The sequence below is a fragment of the Suncus etruscus genome, chromosome 5, assembly GCF_024139225.1.
Source record: "Suncus etruscus isolate mSunEtr1 chromosome 5, mSunEtr1.pri.cur, whole genome shotgun sequence".
NCBI classification, from domain to species: domain Eukaryota; kingdom Metazoa; phylum Chordata; class Mammalia; order Eulipotyphla; family Soricidae; genus Suncus; species Suncus etruscus.
This window is the reverse complement of record NC_064852.1, coordinates 140,943,756-140,968,376: the sequence shown is the minus strand read 5'-3', so window position 1 is coordinate 140,968,376 and position 24,621 is coordinate 140,943,756. Positions and strand designations below refer to the sequence as shown.

The 24,621-nt window shown below is 34.1% G+C and overlaps 1 protein-coding gene across 1 annotated transcript in view; it reads right to left on the bottom strand.

Moving 5' to 3' along the window:
• Positions 1–361: 361 nt before the first annotated feature.
• CSMD3 (CUB and Sushi multiple domains 3) overlaps positions 362–24,621 on the bottom strand; it is a 1,236,222-nt gene continuing 1,211,962 nt past the window's right edge. The window contains exons 65-71 of the mRNA XM_049773958.1: positions 24,258–24,437; positions 21,315–21,380; positions 10,048–10,206; positions 9,632–9,744; positions 5,969–6,056; positions 3,813–3,948; positions 362–1,596 (exon numbers count right to left, since the gene is read on the bottom strand). Of these exons, the coding sequence (XP_049629915.1) occupies positions 1,437–1,596; positions 3,813–3,948; positions 5,969–6,056; positions 9,632–9,744; positions 10,048–10,206; positions 21,315–21,380; positions 24,258–24,437 (902 nt within the window). The 3' untranslated portion in view covers positions 362–1,436. The remainder of the gene's footprint in view (positions 1,597–3,812; positions 3,949–5,968; positions 6,057–9,631; positions 9,745–10,047; positions 10,207–21,314; positions 21,381–24,257; positions 24,438–24,621) is intronic.

The window sequence follows — 24,621 nt, the reverse complement described above, 5'->3', positions numbered from 1 at the left end:
GAATTTCCAAAACAAAGTATCTCCAATGTGGTTTACAAGAAAAATCACTAACTGTGGCAGAGAAAGATCCTAGCAGCACTGTTCCGGGTGCAATGATTTTTCTTAGGCACTCTGTCTCATGATATATACAAACAAAACCGGAGACTGTTCACAGAGTTATCCATATTAAAGAAAAAAACAATAACAGAGGTGACACTGGATACATCATCTATTCAATGGAGTAAAATATGCTCTAAAAAGGAAGACAATGACCTGTGAAATCAAGATGCTGGCATTATTGTGATCTGATTATAAATGAGCCACTGAGAACTTTCCACCATGTCTCTCATAACAGAAATCAACATTTTAAGATTATGAGTAGATAAACATTCAAATATATGAAAATTTGGTAACTCTACAGCTTTAGAAAATGTATGTATATTTTTAGATGTTTACAAATATTTAACCATTGTTTCAAAATATATTTATCTAATCAGATATTGTTAAATTGAAAAATGTCAGAATACTTTTATAAATAAAATCTGATCGGTCAAAAGAAAGACATATTAGATTGATCAGTAATTAAATAGACAGTGTTTTTCCCAGAGACATTTGATAGTTTAATAAAAAATGGTAAGTTTGGTGTCTCAGATAATCACAAAATCATCATTAACACAGAGTTTTGCCAGCATAAGTGGTTTCTAAGTAATAACATACGGAATGAAGGAGTGAAAGAAAATTTTGTGGTCTACCAAATGATATTGATTACAACATGACGGGGAAATTGAGAGGACAGTGGAATGAGTTTTCCATTGGTAGAGCAATATGATACTGAACAAGAAAACTCAGCTAGTCAAATCAAGATGGGGAATTTCACCTCCTTAGTGGAATAAATGAACTCAAAGACATTAGAAAGCATTACCCAGTCTTACAAGAACTGAAAATGAGGAAAACAATGACTCCATAAGAAAACAACAGTGTGGATAAAGTGGTATGAAGTACAGACCTATGGGCATGGTGTAGCATGTGGTTAAAGAGAATTCAGTGATCTATTGACTCTTGTAAGTATAGCTCTTAATTTCTACCCTATATCTTTTTGTTTTAAACCCAGTCCCTCTAATATAGTTTATAAAGCACAGAAATACTGATAGTGGATGCTCCTCCAATATATGCAAATAAGTTTATGTTTTAGAATAATCTCCTTTTAAAAAAAGCAAATAAACTGTGAGGAAGCACTCTCAGAGTGCAGCCAAATTTCTGTAAAACTCTCCACGGTAAACATGAAGAAGAATTCTAGTCCAGTTTATGAAAAAACACTCTTCTCTATCATTCCTCAGGAAAAGGTGACCCAGCAAGTCCTGAAAAGTGTGCTTTAAATTGTTTAGCAGTGAACTAAGTGTGTGCACTGTTTTGTGTATCAATTTCCAAGCTTCTGAAGAAGGCAAAGGGTTGCCAGGTTATACCATTGTGCAGACAGTGTTCAAGTTTGGATCAAAGCGCACTGCCTTCCCTTCAACTGACTTTGCGTTGGTGTCGTACATGGGGTTTTCAAAAGCTGCTTGGCCGTTGTTATTTTCATGAACTGAACATCCTGTGTATTGTGTTTTGGGTGCAGTCCTGTTGATGAAAACATTCATTAGTTCTGGGTTAACTTTCATCAGAAATTGCACTGAAACAATTTATTACCATTACAGTTGTCATTGCTAATGGAAATTAATTGCCACTTTAAATTCCAAGTGATTTTTATTACATATATACCTAGTTTTATATGTATATATATATATATATCACCGATTGAACACTATTATATCTATAGTATATTATCACCATGACAATTCATTATACATTTCTATATCTCATATAAATTAATTATAACAATAAAATTTCATCTCATTACCTCATACAATATTAACTGAGCATCTAGTATATGTCAGACATAATCCTACTAGTTTTCTAGCTTTTATGCCACCATAATGGTGCTCATGGCTTCCTCCTGGCTCTGTGCTCATGGATCACTCCTGATGGACATTAGTGAACATGTGAGGTACAGATGATCCAACTCAAGTCTACCACATGCATGGCAAGCGCCTAATCACAGGACTATCTCTCTGTTTCCTGATGAATATTTTAATAAGTAAACAAAAGTCATTAGCTTTGTGAACTTCATAATGTAGTAAAATGTAATTAATAATTTAAAAAGAAACAATGGAGAGTAATAAGTGTAATTTTAATGAAAAGGGAAATCGTTACTATCAAAGGAGACAAGGGTTCACTTTAAGAGAATAATTCCAATTAAAACAATTATTATAATATGGTAAATCATCTCTGTGGAGATAAAATTTTATCATCTCTTAGAAATAGGAGATTATACTGCATGTTAAGAAGGATGTAAGGGAACTAGACAATGCTGAGATCTTACTGGAAAGGATACTGGTATGATCCCAGAAACATAATAAATTTTTTAAAAATGAGATATGTTATAGCATATAAGCAAAACTATCAAAGAAAATTAATTAATTGTACATCAATTAGAAAAGTATTTTCCTAATGTTGATGATTGTATGTTTTCTGTCTTAGCAGGTTGGATGGAGACTAACAACAATGACTAGTCTAAAGACCTAGTCTTGAATTACTGCCTTAATTTCACTATACTTATGCTTATTTCTAATATAATTTCATTAAATTTACTGATATTTTTAGTATAACAAAGGAAAACTTTCTTGGCCTGTTTGTGGGACTTAATGCTTAAGACAAATTTATCTAAAATAAGTGGTTTTAGTTTGTTTTTGTTCTGAGGCCAGATCTGTGATGTTTAGGAGTTATTCTGGCTCTAAGCTCCTAACTTAGTCCTGGTATGCTGAAGGAATCATATGGAATACTAGGATCAAATCAGGTAATCCATGTGCAAGAAAAACTTTTAACATGCTTTACTATTGCTTAAGTCACATACATGTGATTTTCATCTTTTTTGTACAAAAATAATATAGATCTCAAATGCTTATGTACATTAATATAATAACTAATTTGTTTTGTGCATTTTATCCATGAATTATTAGTTGATTTTCATAACACTGCTTCTTTAATTGACAGCAAGTACATGGCTACATATTTTCAACCTACTCTTGTCAAATATAGCTAATGACACAATTTGAATGAATAATATTTCACTCCTTTGTATTACATATATAATTACAATAGCAGAAACATCAATTCTTCTAGATAAGTAAAATCACAGTGACTTAAAGGAATCCCCTTCATTAACATGAGTCAATAATAATTTGTTTATACAGTATTCCTGACATGTTAAATGCATAATCTTAAAAACAAGTAGAAAATCAATGAGATGTTCAGAATATTTTGAAATATGCCTCTTTGGGTAAACTGGCCAGTATTGTCATATGAAGTAAGAGGTTTGGACACAGTATTTGCCAAGCTACTTAAGCATATCTGACAGCTGACATCACCTTTTCAATTTCAACTTTAACCTAGATTTGGTATCTCTACTGCCTTATTATGGATAATGAAAAATAACTTGCACAATTAGTCATGTAACAGGAAACTGACAAGAAAGAGGAAGAAGGGTTCTTTTGAATCTGTGCAACTTAATAAAGCAATTTGTGTTGTGTATATGAAAATGACTGAAAGTCATAGAAAATAAGGTTTTCTACAACGGTGATGATGATTGGCAAATAGAATTTTAGCACCCCCCATTCAAAAAAAACATTAGAATCTCAGAGATCGAAAAAATAACTAGAATTCAATTAGAGATTGAAAAAAAGAATATGGAAGTTAGAGTGGGAATATATTTGCATTTTTAAGATCAACAAACTCACCTTTGTTTATAAAGATAAAATCCAAATCCTGCAAATATAAGTGCAAAAAAAGGCACAAGAATAGCAATGGCCACGGAACTACTATTTGTACCATGAGGCTGATTTAAGGAATTTGAACCTTCTGACATATTCAGTCCTAAAATATAAAAAAATAAATTATAAATAGAACAACACTTTTATCATAATTAATTTTTATATTTTAATTAGCATGTTATTGACTTCCTTCTGGAAACATGTACTTAGAAATACATCTGGTAAAGAAAAACTCTTTTCTTTAGAACTCTTACAACTCATTTCCACATACTTCTGCACAATACCCATTAGATAAAAATCATTTTTCCCCCTGGGAAATGTTCAGAGGAAAAATATACACAGAATACAAAATAGTGTCTAAATTAAGTAGTTGGTGCAACAAAAGAAAGATGCGAAGGGTATTATAGATAATTGACACAGAAAGCAACTATCCTGAGTACTGTGATTTATGAAGAGAAGAAATAATCTCATCATTTAATAGCTAAAAATGTTTTTTAGGCATCTTGTCATTGACGAATTAATAGAAAAATGAATGGAAGAGAATATTGGGTCAAGTTAAGTGACATTTATTAAGGTGTGACAAGCATTGGTCATATCTACATGAAAAGGACATTCAAGATATCAAAAAGGCTACAGTGGTAAATTATGACTAGACTCTTAAAGGTCATACAAATAAAGGTTTAGAGCTCAAAAATGTTATTCACCTATAATAATGGGCAACTAAAATAAATTGGTTAAAAGCGAACAATCCATTAATGAGAAATAATAGTGACTAGAGTGGTATACATTTATGGGAGTCCTGGCTCAGATCAGAATGAGTTGGAATGTTGTAGCAAAATCCTAGATTGAAAAAGGAAATTAGGATATGAACTAAAGCACATGGGAAATCATGAAAAGATTGAGTTAAGAGATCATTTAGGTTGAAAACATCAGAACTTGTTTGTGCTGATGTAAGAGGTAAGAAGGCACAGGATTAGATGTGTTCTGGTTGGGACTGAGTAAATAGCAATGACATTAGCAAACTAGGAAATGAGTCCGATCAGGTTTGTCAATGTTTTGGCACAGGGACTTGTGGGAGAAGAGGAAATAACGAACAGTTCTTTTGCAGAAAGAAATCGCTTTTTTATAGGTTCTGTTTTAGACATGTAGTGTTTGAGATGCTTTTGGGAATATTATGTGAAAACATCTTGCATTCAATTACGCGACTGTGTTAATGTACTGTGTTAATGAATGTTTTATCCTGTTTCGAAAACTAACACAATTTTAAGCAAGACATGAACTGAAATGGCATCAGATTATTATTGTTCAATTAGAGAAAGCTAATTTTCCTTTTTTAATGTTATATTCAACTAAGCTATACCTTAACCCAGGTTTGAAAAACATCAGTACTTTCTTTTATATTTGACTTTTCTAATGACTCATATTTATGCAAAGTTCGAAGAAGTGAAAATTTTAGCCTAAGTGTCACTTAGAAGCTTTGAAGCCTACATTTATTATTTGCTTTAATATAACAATACCTTACTGAGACTTGGTATTCCTTGGGAATATTATACATAAAATTTATGTTCATAAATAAATACAATCAAAGCCATGAAATAATGCACATATGTTTAAATAATTTGATATAATTATGACAAAACCTATGGTTTTCACCCAAAAATAGGCCTAAAAAAACCGAAGGGCTCTGTGCCCAGCTACTTCCTATTGTAAGTCGTAGGTGTTTCTGAAAATGCGACCTTATATTGGAGGAATAAGAAAATTATAACAATATTCAACTGAAGATAAATATTTTAGATCATAGGAGATAAAATAATTTACAGTTTAATCTTTTCTTTTATGTCCCTATCACTATGTTCTGCTTCTTACTTGCTTAAGGGCAAGGTATTATGTCATGTTTATTAGAAAGAGATGAAATCCCAAATATTGTGCAGAGCTGGCAGATCGAAAATCAACATTTTGAAGAATGTGGTAATCTAAAATGTTATCAAACATATCTAAGTATATTCCTGACAATGCAAAATTCAAAATATAGGCAGTGTTCCTGATGTTCAGATTCCACAGTATTTTTCTAGAATGTCTGAACTAATAAAGAAAATATGTGAAAATGCAACCGAATACATTACCCAGTCTTTGTAGCCCAAATTGCCCATAATCTTTGCCTTGAATAAATCCTTGAAATACATATGTAGCTCCATCAGGCTCAGCAGAAACCTAGAAATATTTATAAGTTTGATTAAATCTAAAGATAGCCTGCAACAATATTTTGTTGATCTTGATAAATATTCAGGTTCAATCTGAAATGTGCTTTTTGGAAAAAAGAACTATACACTGTTCCTTTTTCCATATCTTATTCCTATGAAAATAGAACACTGAGCATATTTGTCTCATTTTATTTCATCAAGATATAAATTTGGGGCTGGAGTGGTAAAGCGGCTGCCTTGCCAGTGCTAGCCTAGGATGGACCACAATTCAATCCCTGGAGTCTCATATGGTCCCCCAAGCAAGGAGTGATTTCTGAGCACAGAGCCAGGAGTAACCCCTGAGCGTCAAACCCCTGGCCCAAAAATAATAATAAAAAGATATAAATTTAACTTTTAAAAATAATTATGATAGTGGTAATGAAAAGGTCGTGTTCACATAGTTATATGGATATGTAGACTGAACTTAGAAAAGTAACCTTTTGTCACAAGACACCAATATGATGAGACAATGAGGCAAAGATCAGTGAAAAGTAAAATCTTATTATGCTTTTCTTTATAAATTAAATTAATATTCAGCGTGTGTTAACATTTTTCCAATGTTATGAAAGAAAGAGTTTTTGAGTTAGATTCAATTCTATTATTTGCTTTGGGATTGGACTGTGAGTAAAAATGATAAGAGCCTCAACAAGCCTCAACTAGCATGCTTCTTACTATACTCAAAAAAAGGACTTAATAGCCCTATTAACTGATTCTATTTGTATAAAATTCTGAAACAAGAACTCCTATAAAAATTGAAAATTAGTGATTGCTTAGTGCTGGATAAAAATTAGGAAAAGGGTGAGTTGACTCTTGGGATGGACTTTCTTATAAGATGATAAAAATTTCTAAATATAAATAAGTGGTAGGTATATGAATATATACATATAATATAAATATGTAAACCTATTATATGTAAATAAGTGAATTATAGGATAGCTATAGTTGTGCTTGAATTACATCTTAGTAGGCCTGTTTAAAAAGTGTGAAGGGGCATATTTGCACTTTGCCATAGTTCAGTTTCTAAAATCACTCAAGGATAGAAAACTTTACAGTAGCCCTTGTCTCCATCTTGTACCCCCCAATAAAACACCTTTACAGAAATGTGATTGCTAGCTTAGTCGTCTATCTCAATCTAGTATAGTCCCTACAACTAATGCAATTTCAGAAAAATAACTCAATATTTGTTCTGCCCATATATTTTGCTATTTTCCTAATTATATAAATAATAAATATTATAAGAAACTTTCATAAGTATCAAATCTATATGAAGAGAATATGAGCTTTGTACTATTTTATTGTTATGATATGAATCAATACATATCAAGGCAATATGTTTACAATAAATTTGTTGAACATATTTTTAATCAGCTATCTAAGTCATATAATCATTTTTTAGTTTTGTTAAAGGAAAAACAACTTAAATCTTCACCATCCACAGCAAAATACTATATCAACTTTTCAAGGAAGTCTGACATTTTATAGCAAGTGATGCATTCTTTTATTTTTAGAAAACATTCTCTAGGAATGATTTTTTAAAGAAAAACTTTTTTTAAAAGAATAGCTCAGATTCTCATATTTTAATGAGTAAATTCATTCTGTTGCCTAGGTGAAACAACCCAATTAATCAAAGTGTTGAAGACATTATTCAACCCACCATTCTATTTATAATGGTTCAGATAGTGAGAAAGGATGGACATGAACTTTTCAACAATAAAACTTAGGGCCTATTTATGAATGTGTTTCCTGTTAGGTCTTTAATGTAATGAAATTTTTTGATTGTTTTTTAATGGTGTTTCTAGGCCAAACCAGGTTGCTCTGAGACCCTTGACCTTGTGTTGTAGACCCAAAGGACCAGATATGGTTATCAGATTAAATTTAGTATGGTCAAAAATGAAGTAAGTGGGGCTGGAGAGATAGCATGAAGGTAAGGAGTTTGCCTTTCATGCAGAAAGTCATTGGTTAGAATCCCGGTGTCCTATATCGTCCCCAGAGCCTGCCAGGAGCTATTTCTGAATGTGGAGCCAGGAGTAACCCCTGAGCACTGAGCACAGGTGTGACCCAAAAACAAAGCAAAAAAGCAAAACAAAACAAAAACAACAACAAAGTGAAGTGTCTTAATCCCTGTATAATCTCCTGGTAAATGAAGACTCCTTATTTGAGAGATATGGTCAGTGCTCTCATGTTTTTCTGTTCCTTTTCCTTTTATCAGTAAGAATCTGGATGGACTTCACATGAACATAATACTTGTGACTTCGACTTTCCTTTTATTTATAACTTTTCTATTTTATTTATATTCATATATTAATATTTATTTATACTTATATTCATATTTGTAACCCTACCCCTAACTCAATTTACACAAATGAAGTCATAGGGACACCACATGGAGAGTTTGGCAAGAAGGTCCCCGGAGAAATCAGCTCACATAATTTTCGTTTCATAACTCACATTCATAAAGGTAATAAAATTTAAATTTCAGTGCAATAAGTTTACATATTTTTCTTGTGTATTTTATTATAATTATAAATACATTTTAAATAATAAACTTATTATATATAATAAATTCCATATGCCTTAAGAATCAGGTTGAATTAGACCAGGTAGACCAAGATTAAATTAAATACAAATTTAATTTAATTAACAATTTTGCAAGCAAGATACAGTTTTTTCTTGGTTTGTGGGCCACACCGGTGACACCCAGGGGTTACTCCTGACTATGCACTCAGAAATCGCTCCTGGCTTGGGGGACCATATGGGACATAGAGTATCGAACCTGGTCTGTCCTGGGTCAGCCGCATGCAAGGCAAAAGCACTACCGCTGCACTCTCGCTCTGACCTCAAGCAGGCAAAATACATTTTGATGAAACAGGTGAAAAACTCAAACTTTTCAAAGTAAGCTAAATTTTTCAAGAACTAGTAATTCCAGGTTTGAACCTTAAGATTCATATTTATGCCAAATTCTTTTATATCTAAATAACTAATCTAATATAATAATTGTCTTATTTCTATCAAATATATGAGTTGATATATAATATATGCTTAGGACTAGATAATCATATTGTGCTTAACTTAACTGAAGTCAATTCATAAAGTAAAAGTTTTCTTTTGGGGGGCACACCCGGTGATGCTCAGGGATTACTCCTGGCTATGCATTCAGAAATCATTCCTGGCCCCGGGGGACCATACAGGGACACAGGGATCCAATCACCATCAGTCCTAGGTCAGCCATGTGCAAGGCAAACACCCTACCACTGCATCACCGCTCAGGTCCCAGTAAGAGTTTTTGTTGTTGTTGTTGTTGTTTTCGCGCCATCCCCAGTGATGCTCAGGGTTACTCCAAGCTGTGCGCTCAGAAATTGCTCCTAGCTTGGGGGACCATATTGGAAATCAGGGGATTGAACCGCGGTCCATCCTAGGTTGGTGTGTGCAAGGAAATGCCCTACTGCTTGCACCACCACTCCAGCCCCAGTAAGTTTCCTTAACTAAACAATAACCTCCACAGAATTTTCATTATAATTAGTGTCAGACTTAAGGAACCATACTTACAAAGCCATCCATTGCCCAATTTTCCTCCTTCATTTTCTTGACAGCAGCCTGAGTTGGTACTTTAATAAAATAGATGTGTAGCATTAGACGAGCTTCCTGGCTTTTATATACCCCTGTAAAATATTAGGACACTTAAGTCTGCTAATTTTCTAAACAGTCACAGATTAGTTTATTACCTATAACTCTTGAAATATATCATGAAATGTTTTTGATAGAAACATGTTAACATGGCTCCTTTTAGCAACATTAAAAAAATACTGGTGGAACTTTGTTTTAGAGTTATGTATTGGCATAGTAATTCTACATCAACCCTGATGCAAACAAGTCTTATTTTTAATAAATTCTAAGAGCATTACAATGCAAAAATAATAATGATGGAAAAAAGGCACATGGCATGCTGGTTTTTAATGTCTTACCTGAGAGGAGGAGTTCCATGTTGCTGTTACTCAGCGTTGCATTCACTCTCCCAGTGGAAGCATTGAAATTAGTTACTGTCAAGGTCATGGGTTGTTTTCTTCCTTTGAAATTGTACGAACCTTTCCATATGTAATTTTGAGCAAACACATCATCAGGAACTGAAAATAGATGAGATAAACATATTCGTTTACTTTACAGTTTCCTTTATAAAAGCGCGCGCGCACACACACACACACACACACACACACACACACACACACACACAGTTAACGTCCTGATTTTAGAATTTTTCCCAATTCATTCTTTTCTTTTCATTTTTTTTTTTTTTGGTTTTTGGGCCACACCCGTTTGATGCTCAGGGGTTACTCCTGGCTATGCACTCAGAAATCGCCCCTGGCTTGGGGGGACCATATGGGACGCTGGGGGATCGAATCGCTGTCTGTCCTATGCTAGCACTTGCAAGGCAGACACCTTACCTCTAGCGCCACCTTCCCAGCCCCTCCCAATTCATTCTTATAGGAAGTCTTCAACCTATACTTGAATGTAGAGAACCCTTGGTTCATTTTTTATGGAAAAAACCAATGGTCTATTGTGAATTAAGTTATTTGTATTATAGCATTTACTTATTTAAAATAAATAAAAATGTACCAATCTATGTTTCCATCTGATTTTTCCATAGCAAGATTACCAATGAAAGTCATGAGGCATTTATTTGAGATCCTGCTAAATGTTATTTTAACATATATTTGAATTAGTGCAATAGTATTTCTTTTAGAGGAAAGTCAAATGATTCTGATAATACAACTCAGTTCTATAAATGTCCAAAGATTCTTTTTTTATTTTTTATGGGAACTGATTCATAGATGAGAAAACAAGAGTAAAACTTTGCTTAAGAAATGGTCCTGAAGAGTGAATCAAGTGATATTTAATTTGATCCCCTTAGAAATTCTGAGTATATCCAATAATTGATGCTCATGAGAAAGAAAGTATCCCATGCTGCTAGTTTAAGAGCTTATAGGTATTTTTCAAATTTAGTGAAGGACCAGAAGGATCTCTCATGGGAGAGTGATAAATTGTGACAGATTCAAAGAATATTCTTTTTTTTTTTTTGTGGTTTTTGGGTCACACCCGGCAGTGCTCAGGGGTTACTCCTGGCTCCATGCTCAGAAATTGCTCCTGGCAGGCACGGGGGACCATATGGGACGCTGGGATTCGAACCGATGACCTCTTGCATGAAAGGCAAACGCTTTACCTCCATGCTATCTCTCCAGCCCCTGATTCAAAGAATATTCTAAGATGCATGAACTCACATAAAAAGAAGGTCAAGATCAATAGTTGAGTTCTTGGTCTAGAGAAATATTTGAGTGGGTAAGTCTCTTGTCTAAATGCAGCAAACCCGGTTTCATATCCAGCACCCCACATGGTCCATTGTGTACTACCAGGAAGGATTCTCTAAGTTCAGAGTGAGGACTAAATCTTGAGTACCACGAGGTGTGGCCAGAAAACACACACACACACAAACACACACACACACACATGCACACAATTAAGCAAAAAAGAAAAAGAATATTCTTGGACTGAAGGGATAGACCAATGGCCTGGTATAACATGATTTGCAATCAAGAAGCTTAACTTTGGTAGTAGATTGTTCCCCAAAAGCCTAACTATTGCAACCCTTGTACATTGTTGAATGTGGCCAAAAAAAAAAAGAGGGTGGGTGGGGGGAATAAAAGGAAAATAAAAAGAAATGCTCTTCTAGTTTCAAATATATAATTATATATCATTTGTATATTTATATAGTAAACATTTACATAACTAAAACTATATATTATTTATCTATAATATTATCATATAAATAAATTAAAAGCAATAAAGCCTTATACAAATTCAGCATGTCAAAGTTTACTCAAATGAGGGAAGAGGCTAACAGAAATTTTCACTAATCCTATATCCACAACATCATAAAGCTTCCCTGTCCAAAACTACTAGTTAGAGGTGACATCTCTATTTGCATAGACATAATATAAATCACATTGATAAGAAAAGGCCTTTTATTGTCACTAACAAATCCCTGACAATCTGTCACCTGGTCATCACTATACACAACATAACTCTTCCTGCTAAGATCAGAGCTTGGGTTTCCAAATTGTACATTCTGATATGATTAGTAACTTAGCAAAGCAACTAAAAAAATCACTAGAAATATGCTCAAGTGAATTATGATGAAATATATCTGTCACAATAAATACTTTTTGATGATAATTTAAAAGTTTTAATAAAGAAGAATTGGAAGAGAATTAGTAGAGCTAAGCAACTTACTTTTAAGCCTATCTTTTATAACAAATAAATGGTGTTATTTTTGTATGACATACCTCTATAAACTTGAATGCTTACATTGAATTAAGAATGGAGGGGAAGATTAAATGAGATAATGAAGAGGAAAGATTTATAAGTAAGAATTACTTTCTCTATAATTCTATATAATTACTATAATTATGCAAATAAGTTAGAGAAACTGCATTTAATAGCAAACTACATAGATGTTTAATAAGATATACTTAATATAAAGCTACTACTATTAAAAATAATATAAAAATGGGGCTGGACAGATAGCATAGCGGTAGGGCGTTTGCCTTGCACGTGCTGACCCAGGATGGACTGGGTTCGATTTCTGGCATCCTATATGATTCCCCAAGCATATCACGAACAATTTCTGAGCGCAGAGCAAGAAGGAAACCCCTGCACACTGACAGGTGTGACCCAAACACACACACACACACACACACACACACACACACATACACACACACAAAGCTAACGTCCTGATTTCAGAATTTTTCCCAATTCATTCTTTTTGTTATTAAAAGTTTATCTCTCATAAAACCTTTATTAGATCTGGAAGTCTTTTCTTTTTCTTTATTTAAACATCTTGATTACATATATGATTGTTATGAGGTTTCAGTCATGTAAACAACACCCCCTTCACCAGTGCAACATTCCCACCACCAATGTCCCAAATCTCCCTCCATCTCACACCACCCCATCTGTACTCCAGACAGGCGTTCCAGTTCCCTCAATCATTCACATGATTACGGTAGTTCTCTGTGTAGTAATTTCTATAACTGCACTCACCACTCTTTGTGGTATGTTTCATGCAGTGAGCTGGAAGTTCCAGCCCTCCTCTCATTGTCTCTGGGGATTGTTGCAAAAATGACATTTATTTTTCTTAAAACCCATAGATGAGTGAGAATATTCTGCGTCTCTCTCTCTCTCACTCTCCCTCTGACTTATTTCACTCAGCATGATAGATTCCATGTACATCCATTTATAGGAAAATTTTATGACTTCATCTCTCCTGATGGCTGCATAATATTCCACTGTGTATATGTACCACCATTTCCTTAGCCATTCATCTGTTGAAGGGGATCTTGGTTGTTTCCAGAGCCTGGCTATTGTGAATAGTGCTGCAATAAATATAGGTGTGAGGAAGGGGTTTTTGTACTGTATTCTGTGTTCTTAGGGTATATCCCTAGGAGTGGAATAGCTGGGTAGAATGGGAAATCAATTTCCAGATTTTGGAGGAATCTTCATATCGCTTTCCATAGAGGTTGGATTAGACGACATTCCCACCAGCAGTGACTAAGAGTTCCTTTCTCTCCATATCCCCACCAGCACTGATTGTTCTCATTCTTTGTGATGTATGCCAATCTCTGTGGTGTGAGATGTTATCTAATCCTTATTTTGATTTGCATCTCCCTGATGATTAGTGATGAGGAGCATTTTTTCATGTGTCTTTTGGCCATTTGTATTACTTTTTTATCAAAGCATCTGTTCATTTCTTCTCCCCATTTTTTATGAGATTAGATGTTTTTTTCTTGTAAAGTTCTGTCAGTGCCCTGTATATCTTGGATATTAGTCCCTTATCTGATGGGTGTTGGGTGAATAGTTTCTCCCACTCAGTGGGTGGCTTTTGTATCCTGGGCACTATGTCTTTTGAGGTGCAGAAGCTTCTCAGCTTAATGTATTCCCCTCTGTTGATCTCTGTTTCCACTTGTTTGGAAAGTGCAATTTCCTCCTTGAAGATGCCTTTAGTCTCTATGTCATGGAGTGTTTTACCTACGTGTTGTTCTATATACCTTATGGTATCAGGTCTGATATCAAGGTCTTTAATCCATTCGGATTTTACCTTCATACATGATGTTAACTGTGGGTCTATGTTTGCTATTTTGCAAGTGGCTAACCAGTTCTGGCAGCACCACTTGTTGAAGAGGTTTTCCTTGCTCCACTTAGGATTTCTTGCTCCTTTGTCAAAAATAAGGTGGTTGTATGTCTTGGGAACATTGTCTGAGAACTCAAGCCTATTCCACTGATCTGAGGGTCTGTCTTTATTCCAATACCATGCTGTTTTGATAACTATTGCTTTGTAGTACAGTTTAAAGTTGGGGAAAGTAATGCCTCCCATTTTCCTTTTCCCTAGGAGTGCTTTAGCTATTCAAGGGTGTTTATTGTTCCAGATGAACTTCAGAAATGTTTGAACCACTTTTTTGAAGAATGTCATGGGTATATTTAAGGGGATGGCATTAAATCTATATAATCCTTTGGGGAGTATTGCCATTTTAATGATGTTAATCCTGCCAATTCATGAGCAGGGTATGTGTTTCCATTTCCGTATGTCCTCTCTTATTTCTTGGAGCAGGGTTTTATAGTTTTCTTTGTATAGGTCCTTCACGTCTTTGGTCACTTGACTCCAAGATGTTTGAGTTTATGTGACACTATTGTCAATGGGATTGCCTTCTTGACTTCCTTCTCTTCCCTATCATTATTGGTGTATAAAAAGGCCATTGATTTTTCTGTGTTAATTTTGTAGCCTGCCACCTTGCTATATGAGTCTGTTGTTTCTAAAAGCTTTTTGGTAGAGTCTTTAGGGTTTTCTAAGTAGAGTATCATGTCGACTGCAAATAATGAGAGCTTGACTTCTTCCTTTCCTCTCTGAATTCCCTTGTATCTTTTTCTTGCCTGATTGCTAGAGCAAGAATTTCCAGTACTATGTTGAAGAGAAATGGTGAGAGCAGACAGCCTTGTCTTGTACCAGAATTTAGAGCAAAGGCTTTAGTTTTTCTCCATTGAGGATAATATTTGCCATTGGCTTGTAGTAGATGGCTTCAACTAGATTGAGAAGGTTCCTTCCATTCCCATATTGCTAAGAGTTTTGATCAAGAATGGGTGTTGGACCTTATCAAATGCTTTGTCTGCGTCTATTAATATGATCATGTGATTTTATTTTTCTTCTTGTTGATGTTGTGTATGATTTTGATAGATTTACGTATGTTAAACCATCCTTGTATTCTAGGGATGAAACCTACTTGGTCCTAGTGTATGATCTTCTTGATGATGCATTGGATCCTGTTTGCCAGGATTTTGTTGAAGATCTTTGCATCAGCATTTATCAGGGATATTGGTCTATAATTTTCTTTTTTAGCAGCATCTCTGTCTGGTTTTGGTATCAAGATGATGTTGGCTTCATAAAAGCTGTTTGGGAGTGTTCCCGTTTTTTCAATTTCATGGAAGAGCTTGGCTCGGATTGATAGTAGCTCCTCTTGAAAAATTTAAAAAAATTTATTAGGAAATCCATCTGGGCCTGGGCTTTTCTTTTTGGGCAGATGTTTGATTACAGTTTCAATTTCCTTAGTAGTGATGGGGTGTTTAGAAATGCTACATCCTCCTTACTTTAATGTGGAAGTTTATAAGTGTCCAAGAATTTTTCCATTTCTTCTAGGTTCTCATGTTTAGTAACATAAATTTTCTCAAAGTAGTCTCTGATTACCCTTTGAATCTCTGCAATATCTGTCGTGATCTCCCCCTTTTCATTTCTAATATGGGTTATCATGTTTCTCTCTCTCTTTCTTTGTGAGTTTTGCCAATGGTTTATCAATCTTGTTTATTTTTTCAAAGAACCAACTTCTGCTTTCATTGATCTTTTGGATTGTTTTTTGTTTTCCACTTCATGGAGTTCTGCTTTCAGCTTTGTAATTTCCTGCTGTCTCTCTATTTTTGGTTCCTTTTTTTGGTCATTTTCTAATTTTATGAGCTGCATCATTAAGTTATTCAGGTATGCCCCTTCTTCCTTCCTGATGTGTGGCTGTAGAGCTATAAATTTTCCTCTCAGGTCCGCTTTTGCTGTGTCCCATAGTTTTTGGCATTTTGTGTCTTCATTATTATTTATTTCCAGGAAAGTTTTGATTCCTTTGTGATTTCATCTTGGACCCACTGGTTGTTCAGTAGCAGTCTGTTTAATTTCCAATTGTTAAAGTTTTTCTTTTGTGTGCCTTTGTAGTTCACATCTAATTTCAGAGCCTTGTGGTCAGCAAAGTTAGCCTGCAAGATTTCTATATTTTTGATTTTATGGAGTTATGTTTTATGTGTCAGCATGTAGTCTATCCTGGAGAATGACCCATGTACATTGGAGAAGATTGTGTATCCAGGTTTTTTGGGATATATATACACTAGCCCTCTTTTTTCATTACTCTTTTCAAGGCTAGTATGTTTTTGTTGGGTTTCAGTCTGGTTGACCCATCAAGTGTTGATAGGGCTGTGTTGAGGTCTCCCACATTTATTGTGTTATTATTGATTTCTTCTTCAGATTTGTCAGTAATTGTATTAGAAAATTTGCTGGTCTCTCATTGGGTGAATATATGTTTAATAGTCTGATTTCTTCCTGTTGCACATATCTCTTGATTAGTACCTAGTGTCCATCTTTGTCCCTTACCACTTTTCTGAGTATAAAGTTGGTGTCATCAGATATTAATATGGGCACCCAGCTTTTTTGAGGGTGTTGTTTGCTTGGATGATTTTCCTCTAGCCTTTTATATTGTCTATTTTTGTTCTGACTATTCAGGTGTGTTTCTTGTAGGCAGCAGAAGGTTGGATTCATCTTTTTGACCCATTTTGCCACTCTGTGTCTTTTAATTGGTGAATTTAGTTTATTGACATTGAGGGAGATGATTGTCATAGGATTTAATGTCATCTTTGTAGATAAGTTTGCTGTGTTTGTTGGTCTTTTTTGTCTTAGAGTAGACCTGTCAGTTTTTCCTTTAAGGCTGGTTTATCATCTGTGAAGTTTCTGAGCTGTTGTTTATCCATGAATCAATGTATTCTTCTTTCAAACCTGAATGTGAGTCGGGCTGGGTGCATATTCTCAGTGAGGCAGTCATTTAATTCAGTCTTGTCACAATATCCCACTACTGTTCTGGTCTTGAGAGTTTCTCTTGACATGTCTGCTGTAGTCTTAGGGATGCTCCTTTAAATGTAATTTCCCTTTTTGATCTTGCTGCTTTCAGTATTCTATCTCTATCTGTGGGATTTGTCATTGTAACGAGGATATGTCTTGGGGTGTTTTTCTTTGGGTCTCTTATAGCTGGTACTCTTCAGGCATGCAGGATTTGATTGCATGTAGTCTTTAACTCTGGGAGTATCTCTTTGATGATATCTTTGACAGTTGATTCTTCCTGGAGATCTCCTACCTGGGTCTCTGAAACTTCAATGATTCTTATGTTGTTTCTGTTGAGTTTTTCAAAGACTTCCATTTTCATCTGTTCGCATTCCTTGAGTACTTTTTCCATTGCCTGTTCGTTTGTCTTAAGATTCTTTTCCAATTTCTTCTGTTGTGTTGAGTTTTTCTGCATCACATCTTCCGATTCTTTCCTCAGCTTCTGTTACCCTGGTGGAGAGGCCATCCATTGAGGTTTTCAGTTGAGCTACTGTGTTTTTCTGATTTGTTATTTCAGTTTGGAGTTTTCTGATTTTTGTCCTTGTGTTCTGTTCAGATCAATCTATGCTTTCTTTGAGTTCTACGAACATCTTCCATATTGCTATTTTATGTTCCTTATCTGAGAGGTTAATCAGGTGGCTGGAATTTATTACGTCATCTGAGCTTTAGTTCATTCTCTGTGCATGGTGTTTGCCTGTGATGTTTCCCCATTGTCACGCTTGTAGTGTGGTTTGTCCTGCATGTTGTGGTGGGGTTCATTGGTTAGAAAGTGTGCACAGCTGCGCTCTTCTGCTGCCTCTAGTTGACAGTTTTTTGAGGGTGCGCTCCCTAGGCCTCTGAGGAGACCTTCAGGTATTCAGAAACACAGATAGGCACAGGGGGAGTTTCCCTTGAAGTCCTCAGAATAAACAAAGGCAAGCAGGTCAGAGCCTCTGCAGACCAGAGAGCTCAGCTTATTGGACGGTGAGTCCAATACAGCCAGAATTTACTCATTGGGCAGCTTCAAAATGCAGTTTTTTGGGGGTGCGCTCCCTAGGCCTCTGAGGAGTCCTTCAGGTATTCAGACACACAGACAGGCACAGGAGAAGTTTCCCTTGAAGTCCTCCCTCAATTCATTCTTATGAAAGAAGTCCTCAACCTATACTTGAATGTAGAGAACACTACAAATATTTTTTGATATTTCATAAAGAAATTTTTTTTCAGTTTATGGACATTTTAAAGAGTTTTTGGCTAAAAATAAGTACTAAAACAATTTGCAAGAGAATTTTTGAATTAAACTGGCCTCCATTAAAAATATATGGCATAGAAATTTAATAGGCTTTCCTTGTAAAGATAGGGGAGGAGCAAGAAAAATGAAATTGTAACACCAGTGATGGGCAGATCTGAGTAATTTATCAAACAATTCCATTGTCTCTAGTTCCCCTGTTCTATGCTGTAACCAATATTCTTTTCTACAACCAAACCTCAGTGAAAAACTTTATGTTAGATTGTCAATGACAAGTAGGGAATTTAGGATTGTTTACTGTGATCAAAGGAATTGAAGAAAAAAAAAACAGGAGAGAAGTAGGTAATAGTAATAGCAAAGTCCATTGTCTCCGGATTAATCATTGATTTATACAGTAAGTATGAACAACCGGCTCTTTAGAAAAAGTAGATTTGTGAAACAGTACACTGATCTTCATTAACTACTAATTCTTGCCATTTTCTCATAATAGCACTTTCAAACTACCAGCATAATGTTACTAAACACAAAAGAATTTGGGTGACTTTACATAAATGCCCATAAAGAATACATATAATTGGTGAGATTTCCGAAGCTTTGGTCTGCCACAATCACCCTGACAATCCATCATATAACAGAGATATATATTATTTCACTTATCTATTTTATATGTTATCCATGACAGAAAGGGAGAACAGGTGGATTTATATTCAGTGTGTAACGTACTTGCCTTTCATATGGCCAACTCATGTTTTATCCCAACTCATGTTGGGTTCCCTGAGCCCACCAGAAGTAACTCCTAAGTACACCAAGTGTACTCGACAACATAGTAGATATAGGGGACCAGACAATATTTAATTATTCATATCCATCTATAGTAGAATTCACAATATTTTCTTCTGCTGTTATCCAATTGTGAAATAAAAATTTGTTCAGTTATGGTTATATATTTGGCAGTTTTCTGTATATATATATATGTAATGGAGGAAGATTGCTTAGGTTCATTTATTTAAACTTTATTCACAAGTTTACACAGCATTGCCAAATCATGTTCTCAGACTCTCATTTTATTGCCTTATTTCATTCTTATAACTCTATAAACTTTTGATTACTTTGTGTCTCTTCATAATTTAAAATAAAATTCATTTAATATTTTATCATATAAAGATTTTACAGGGCCTGAGATAGTACAGCTTATAAGGCATTCAACTTGCATGAATTTGATTCTAGTTCAATCCACAGCATCCTAATATAATCTCCTGAACAAGCCAGTAATGAAGCCTAGTATCGAGGTAGGATTAGCCTGGATTATACCCACCTATGGCCCAAAACAATGAATGAATGAATGAATGAATGAATAAAATCACTTTACTCTAATTCTTAGCTTTACTCAGGTTAAAGAAAATCCTTACACTTATTATTTATTAGACTCTTTGAAAATTATAAGTAGATGTTAAATCTTATAGATATTTTCTGAACATGCATTAAGTGATCATTTTTAGTTTACTATTTTAAAAAACTTGTAGTTTGTTCTTGTTATTTAACATGATAAATTGCCTGCATAAATATAAAGGAACAAATTTGTAAATTATGTGTATTCCTTAGTGGCATGTATTCTGTTTTGCTTATTAGATAAACAATTATCCTAGAGTTTTGTGGGTCATCCAGTTTTAAAGTATACATTGGGAACTTCTAAATTCTGCTAAAATTAGAATCTACCATTATACCTGATTTGATATAACAGAGCCAAATCTGTCTCCAAAGTAAATATTAGACACTAAGACCTTAATTTTTCTGGTAATTTTTCATTCTTGTTGTAAAAAAGTACTTTACTATAACAGTAGATCTCTTATATTAAATATTCACTATAGCTTAAACATCTTACTTCATTCCCAGAATGTTAATTTATGTTAACCTAATTATGATGCCTTTTGCAGAAATAAGTGGAGATATAGAACATAAGATAAATTTTATAAGGAATATATAAAAGCATAAAGAACTTATAAATCATAATTACATCAAGATAATACAAATATAGGCACATTTTCAAGGACAGTTAGGTTTTACGTATTTCTTTTTTGCCTTTGTTTTGCATAATGGGGACAGTTATTCATATACATCTAATTATGGTGCTTTACACTTTGGTTTCAGTGCTTACTGTGGGTCATACACTTAATTTTCTCATAGACAGAAGTTGAGATTACAAGCTTGCAAAGAATGTATTATGCACTTTAACAATGGTCCCCTAAAGATTCTTTTAAAACCAGGTAATTGAAATGTATTAACAAGTTCTAGCTGCTGCTGAAAAAATTCTTGGATGAAATTGTATTTCATGTCTAGGCAAACATTTTATATAAAATTAAAATTATTTGATTTAGGATAAAAGTCTCTTTTTATAGTCATTTTGTTGATACACCAAAAAAGAAATTTTTTTGCTAGATCAATATAACATTTTAAAATATTTGATGGATGCAATATCTTATAATACAAATGAAAAAAATTGAAATCCAAGTACTCAAATGAAAAGTTTTCTCACACCAAATCATTATTTTTTTAAATAATTGGTAAATTTGTCTAGAAAAGAGAACCTTTATTTATTTATAACTTTTATTCATTCAGGGGTTACTTCTGGCTATGCTCTCAGAAAGCACTTCTGGCTTGGAGAACCATATGGGATGCCAGGGGATTGAACCACATACAAGGCATATGATACCTTACCCTTTGCACCACCGCTCTGCTCCCTTATTCATAACTTTTAGAAAAATGTAAATACTAACCACTCAGCTTTGGACTGGGTGTTCCTAGTGCAGGTCTTGGGTCCTTCACCAAAATTTTGGAACCGGCTATGAAAACAAATGAAAATGTTTACAGAAGTGATAGTAAATAATTATATATCAACATACTCACATGTAATAAGTTTTCAGTTTTATACTCCAACATCATGAGTTTTTCTCAAAATTATTCACATTATAGCATCTCAGTTTCTATTCTATATTCATATCTACAGTTAACAACTAAGCTATAGTTACTTCTATAGCCCATGGAAAAAATAGATTAGTGTAATCTTATCATTTTTGCCAACTATTTATTTTAGAAATGTCAACAAAGCATAGAGACTGTTAACTCAAAATACAAAAGCTTAGAGTTAAGTGTATCTGTTCTTGTATAAAGTATTTTGCAATGTCACTTGGCTAAAGTTTTTGTCTATGAATCTAAATATGCTGAGATATTCCAGTCTTACAAGAAGTTAAGTAGACGGGATATTTAAAAAAAAAAAAGACGAATGCTTCAAGTCAGACCAAGATTAGCTCCAAGCCAAGCAAAACCCACTGGTGTGCTAAATATGCTTAGAATATTATAGGACCTATGAGAGAAAGTGCCTTATAAAATGTTAGACCTTTATTGTAGGAATACTGCAACATTTTTTATCAAACACTTGCACAAAGAGGAAAAGGAAGAATAAATAAGTGAATAAATAAAAGCAATTTAAGAGAGAAGTGTCATTGAAGTTGTTGTATAGGGAACACTTTGGAAGGGAGGAAGTATTGATATAGGCAGTGAAATTAGAAGGTTGTTACATTAATTTAAGAAGAAATAATGTTGAGGTACATTATTGCAGTAGACAATAAAACAGAAGAGTGGTGAGATAAAAAGGCTATTAAAATAGTGGTGAATTTATAAAAGCATAATAAAATATCAAACATGAGTACTGGGTTGCTATTTACTAACTCTGAATCAAGGAACACCAGGAGACTATGGTGAAGTGAAATTTATGAGATCAGAGTTGTATATTGAGTAAAATGTCTTTGAGATATTCAAGAGGAGATGTCAAATAGGAGATTGAATATATGTCTGAAACTTAAAAGAAGATAAATGAACTAAAAATGTATTGATTATGAAACAATTCCAGAAACAACTCTTTGACATCAGTGAGATTATCTAGGGAAAGATGAAAGAATGAAAGGAAGAGATGTCTGCAAACTTAATTTTTTAAACATAGAAAACAATGCATAGGTAGACACAAACATTTAAAAAGGTTATGGAGAATGAGTAAAGAACCAAGTGAAGAAAACATGAAATCAGGAAATAATTACTAAACACTGGTCCTACATAAGGTAATTATCTTAATTTTAAACATGCAATTGTAAACATTTGAACAACGCTTTTGATTTATATTGGAAATAAATTAAATTGGGGAGATGAAATTTCATGTGATACAGTGGCAAGGAATTTGAGAAAATAATAAGTTTTCAACCATAGTTCATTCTATTATTAAAATATTAAGAGTAACAAGCAGTATATAGCTAATAGAAGGGATTAAAATATTTCAAGAAAGACATGTTTATTAACAGTATGGATGCTGCAAGATATCAAGAATTATACAGATGAATTAATTTGGGGGAGGGTATTTGAGCAACAGCTTGGAAGTACCCCTTGGTTCAGGTGAATTCCAAGAGTCCTGTGTATTGACGAGAAATAAACGAGACAGCCTTATGCAAGGCAAATACCTTTAATTCTCTTTTATCCTCTACTCCCATGTTCATTTAAGAAAATGGTGTTTATTGAATTATTAGGATAAAATCCAAGACCTACTTCTTGTATTACTTCCTCTGGAAACATAGCCCCTTTTTCATCAGGCAGACTCAATGCATAATTTCAAGTTAGAATTTGCTCTGATCAAATCGCAACAGCATAGGTCCTTAATTTAGACCTAGTCAGACTATAAAGCCAACGTGACATAATTGTAAAGAAGAATTCCATGAAAAATTGAGATAATTAGAGCTTGGTGTGAGTAATACATAAATGTACATATGTTTCAGCCATACCCAACTGGTTTTATTCAAGTCTTACTCTTGGTTTTGTTCTCAGAAATCACTCCTCTAAGATTGAGGGAGAATGGGCATATTAAAACTAGGGATCAAACCCAGAGAAGTCATGTGTAAATAAAACACTAGCTGCTGACCCAATTTTCTTAGCTAAGCTTGGGAAAATCCTTGCTAGCAGAGTTACCTTGCTGGATGACTATAACGCCAGGAAGCTGGACATAATTTCCCTGAGTCGTAGAGGATTATCCAGTGTAATCCCCAAATAAATGTTGAATAGAATTTTACCTCAAAAGGTATAAAAATCTTTGAAGATATAATTATCTGGAGATGCTGAGGTGACCTGATGCCTAAAACAATTCAGGCATGACCAGAACATTTTTAATAAGAGGAAAATGTGCTGAAATGAAGAAGAAGGCATTGTCATGCTGGAGATAAAAACTGGTATAATGCAGCTGTGAAGTAAGAAACTTAAAGGGCAGTGGGAGGTCATTAAATGTGAGTTAGATAAGTCAGAATTGATTATTTTTCAGGTGCTTCAGATCATGGATGGTCCTGTTAAATACCTTAAAGTACTCTGTTCACCAGAAATATGAATGAATAAGATCTTTTAAGCTGCCCTTTGCAATAAAGTCCTTAAAATATTCCTTCAGAAAAACATTGAATATAAACTTATAAAGACAAAAAACATATAGAACATAATTAATAAAAATACCTGATAAGAATTTCTCCTCTTTTCGATTTTGAAAAGTCCATGAAACTTCTTTCCCTTAGTTAACCAACCAATACCTTTTGTTCTTTAAATGACTTTGAATTAATTTTTGCTCTTTGTATTTTAGGTCAGCCCAAATAATGTAACAGCTATCTTCTCAAGAAGCTTCTATGGAGACAACTTACCCTCACAAACAGGAACTTTTCCTGTCCAAGTGTTGTCAGATCTGCACACTCGATGTTCTGTTCCACCTGCTAAGAAGAAGCCAGTCTGGCAAGTATAAATTAGCGTATATCCATGGGATGGTAGGTCCATGCCTACAACATTTGCATGAGCAGGAGTTTCTGGCTGTTTACAACTGTGGGCTATATTTAAAAAAAAAAAAGAAAAAAATGCATTGTTATTAAATATTTTCAGAACAAGTTTAAAGCTAGATTTCTGGCTAATTTTAAGACATGTGTCTTTTTATAATCAGACCTTTAAATAACTATTTTAATGGTTAAGAAAATGTATTGAAAATGTACATATATTGGGGCTGGAGTGATAACA